The following is a 4,100-nucleotide window of genomic DNA, read 5'->3' as shown; positions in this document are numbered from 1 at the left end:
TCGGGATAGCCACTGACAACAGTAGCGCCCCTACCCGTGAACAAGTAGGAACAATTTCGTTGTGGTGCTGTCTACTACACCCGTATGAAGAGGTCTATAATGTAAAATGGCAATACCTCCTCCACTTCTCCAATAGCTGGATATAACCACGATAGGCTTGACTGTACATCATTGAAGTGAGAAAACAGTGGTGAAGGGAAGCATACGCGAAACCTTCTCTACGTAATTACCCCAAATAACTTTCTTTCTTGCGTAAATTAGCTTCATTATCACTCCATTTTCGCTTGCTCTAGACACGCGTGATGATCAGCACAATTCACCGTCCTTCAATCCACTTCGCGTACAGGACGAAACCGCAACTCTAGTTGAATTGTCAAGGAAGAGAGGTGATTATGCGACCAAGTATCTCCTCGGTTGCGTAGAAGTGTGATGAGTGGCACAGCTGGCTCGTGGATGTTTGCCAACAGCATTAATTACATTGCGATGGATGAAGGGAGTGTTTGAGGAAGGGTAGTGCTGGCCTGATGCTGCAAATAAGTGAGGGCAATGTCATACGCTGTTTGGTCAAATGTCGCTTTTACTGAAGGACTACTGCTGTGTCTCCGCCATTGTACTCTTGTCGGGCGCGATGGCATCTGTAGCATGCCAGCAGCTCCATAGCCTTTTGTATGCTCCGCATATTCCTATTCTGCCCCTGTATAATGTCTTCTTCCCTCTGCAGGAAATTATCAGGAAGCCTGTCCCTTTTAACTCATTTATTCATTTAGTACTCTTCAAATGTATTCAACGCAGTAACTTACTAATCATTTTGTGAAACTGACTTGTATTTTTTAAGTAAATACTGACGATGTAGTCTCCTATATTATTCCTAAACGAAACACGGTTTAGAACGTATTACCGATTCTCGGTATACGCTACTTTCTCGCACTGGCAAGGCGCTGCGCCCCTGTTTGACACTGACAAGTAACTAAATAAACCCCAAATGAAATTTGTTGTTTGGCGGCTCATTTATGCTCACACCGTCACCTGCATCGCCTCAATGCGCTAATTTACTCAAAATTTTGTCCGGACGATTCATTACATTTGCACTCAATCTACAGTTCTGTGAATTTCCTGAACACACACCAATCCTTGGAATATGTGCATCACCAAATTATTTGTTTTGAATACATTCAGTTACCCTCCCTCAGCAATGCCCATCAGTACTCTACTGGTTCAACTTCTCATTTTGGTACGCACAGGGGCATTCGATTTACTTCACAATTGTATTGAATTCAAGCTTGTAGCGTAGACCAAAGTAATTGCCTTTTCAGGACTGGATAGCATTTGTCTCATCATTCTTGCGTGTACAACTCCATCCGCCTTGGTGCTGGGTAAACCATTTGCAACTGGGTGCTATGGATAATGGGCCAAGGATATTCAATGCATTGTCCATTCCATTCACTCTACTACCTCACCATTCCCAATCCGTGTGTGCAACTGGACGCCATAGTATTTACATGCAATTATTAATTATCATTGCGTTGATTTGAATATCAAATCATATGTTTAATTATTTAATTTCTTTACACCAGTTGTTATAATTTTAGCATATTATTTGCTTTAGTACAATTTATCAACCTGGAAATGGGAGCATAAATATACACTTTGCTTGAAAACCACCGAAACTCGTTACAAAAGCTCAGATGAACGCGAGTTAGACTAATAATCGCGAGCCCTATTTTAGCATCACAAATTGAAATCAATGCTTGCATGCCCTCACCGGATACGATGGAAAGCCCCTCATGGTGGACGCAACCGCATTCGAGATCACTGGCCATATAACACACACAGTACGCCTCACACAGCAAGACTAAGCAGCCACAAGTTATGGTTGGGGGTGTGTAACGCGACGGAGGTTGCGATTTAGTACGTGAGTACCGTGTTGTGTGCCACTTCATGGTCACCCGCCCATGTGTTAAGGAATATGTTGTACTACCTTAGTAGAGGAGAATGGATGCTGAATCAAAGCCAACTCCATCCTTTTCATGACCATCCCCTAGAACAGACGGGTGAAGGCGAATTATATGAAATGCGGTTGCAAGTGAGCAAGACAAGATGCAGAAATAGGATTAAAATTGCTGAGTTAAGGGGCTCGCCACATTGAGAAATAGACGAATGAGTAGTTGAGTGTACAGATGATTTTGCTACATAGTGTATATTGATGCCGTAACCTTTAACACTACTGCCGTTTTTTTGACGCAGCGATGCATGTGAGCCATACTACTCGCTGCAGCCATAAATTTGTCGGCTTAACACACCCACCACCATTACCTGACGGGCGGAATATCCTCTGCTTATGACGGTAGACAAATACCCGTGCATTTTAAAACAGACTGTGAAAGAGTTGTCTCAAAATACTCTAACATGTTATGGAAATATAAACGTCTCTGCCTCCTTTCTCTCTTCTCCACATCATCGAATACTACACACTTTAGCTTGATGCATTTCTGAAAATGTGAAAATCGTTTATCTGGTATCAGTAAATACAATTTTAGTTATCTTTCCTTCCAATACATAAAATGTTTAATTCCGTCTTTGATGGCAGCTTATATTATGCTTGCGTTTAGCAGGGTGGTCTGTTGTCACACAATGGATGCATTATTCTCTCCCACATGCTTGTTTACTTCATCAGTCACCTCCGCAAATTTGCAATTTTAAGGTGTTCGTTTGACCCGGTATAACTTCATTTATCGTGAAATGGCATCAAGTTTTAACATTGTGAAGAGAAATTACTGATTTTACTTTACTGCCTAGAGCAATTTCCAAGTATTTTGAACCCAATTCAATGCAATCGAGGAAGTGTGAACTAGGGAAGAAGCACTGCCAGGAACTTGTGACACATTTGTGGATCATCATGCAGTGCATTTCAATTTCTTACTTTTGTGTGGAATTGTAAAATGCACTTAGTCTACATTATTTTCATCAGTGACGCATCAGAATAAAGTTCCACCACTATCAATTATACGTCAGTGTAGATACTGTGATAGTGTCCTCAGATTTTAAATGCAATCAATGCAAGTTGCGTGCTTCAGATGTTTGTCAATAAATATAGTAGAATTTAAGGTACTTGTGCTGCCAAGGTGTTTAATTTTGCACATTCCGCAGATTCCCTATCACCGTATTACACACGTTAACATGGTGTAATGCATTGGTCATTTAATTCACGGTTTTGACAAAGTGACACCTTGTGTCTCCGCTATTGCATCGTCTCCGGGTGAGCTGTCCTTTAAGCCATGTCAGTTGCCCAAGCCGCACTGTACATCAAATGTCTTTGTGTGTATACATATTCTGTCCCTTTATTGCATCTTCTTTTCTCTTCAGGGAAGTCTTGCAGCCCTACATTGGCGGCAGGGGAAAGTAGACCCTACCTTAAAGGACATCAATCTCGATTTCTTCTGCTGGGTGCTAAACATCAGCGGAGTAGACGAAATGTATATGCTTCGGGTAAGAGAATTGTTGATGACTCCAAACAGAAAAGCAGATTGATCACAGCTAATGTAGATCCCATTGTGTTATACATTGAACGAGACTCCACGACTGACATTTGAAGCCGATCCAGCAGAGTAATTGAGTGTCATGAAGGGTAACAGCTAGACCACCAGAGAATAGCTGCTTTGTCTCGCATGTCATTACTTATCTACAAACCCCCATCTTTCTACCTCTCCCTCCGAATCCACTTCCTCTTAATTTATCGCTCCTCTCAGTCAGCTCTCTGACTCTGCTTCACTGCCCGTGCACCACTTCTGTCCATCTGTCCGCCCTTCTGCCTATCTCCGCCTATCTGTCCCTCCACCTTAAAGTATTATTGTGACCGCTCCCTCAAATACACGCACACAGAGTCACAGGCGCACCCACGTACACACCACTCCAAATCAAATTGTTTGTAATCAGATAGACTTTCTCTTCAGCAAAACTGAAATTCTAACCAAATAACATTCTAATCTATAAATCAAAAGATCACTAACACCGAAAAACACTAGACCAATAAGACCATAATTTTTACAGCCGTCACAATTTAACACATTAAAACTAAGCTTTACGTATTTGTAGTTGAAGAT

General features: G+C 41.7%; 1 protein-coding gene across 1 annotated transcript in view; it reads right to left on the bottom strand. All coding sequences in view use genetic code 11, as the record gives it.

Annotated features, from left to right (window-relative positions):
* Nucleotides 1-2,336: 2,336 nt before the first annotated feature.
* Nucleotides 2,337-4,100, bottom strand: part of EGR_10103 (hypothetical protein) — a gene marked incomplete at both ends in the record, with an annotated part of 2,899 nt that continues 1,135 nt past the window's right edge. Inside the window, 2 exons of the mRNA XM_024499352.1 lie at nt 2,337-2,489; nt 3,969-4,076. Of these exons, the coding sequence (XP_024346227.1) occupies nt 2,337-2,489; nt 3,969-4,076 (261 nt within the window). The remainder of the gene's footprint in view (nt 2,490-3,968; nt 4,077-4,100) is intronic.

The sequence above is a fragment of the Echinococcus granulosus genome, assembly GCF_000524195.1.
Source record: "Echinococcus granulosus chromosome Unknown EG_S00190, whole genome shotgun sequence".
NCBI lineage: Eukaryota > Metazoa > Platyhelminthes > Cestoda > Cyclophyllidea > Taeniidae > Echinococcus > Echinococcus granulosus.
Note: the sequence above shows the minus strand (reverse complement) of the source record. Positions and strands in the feature narration are given on the sequence as shown.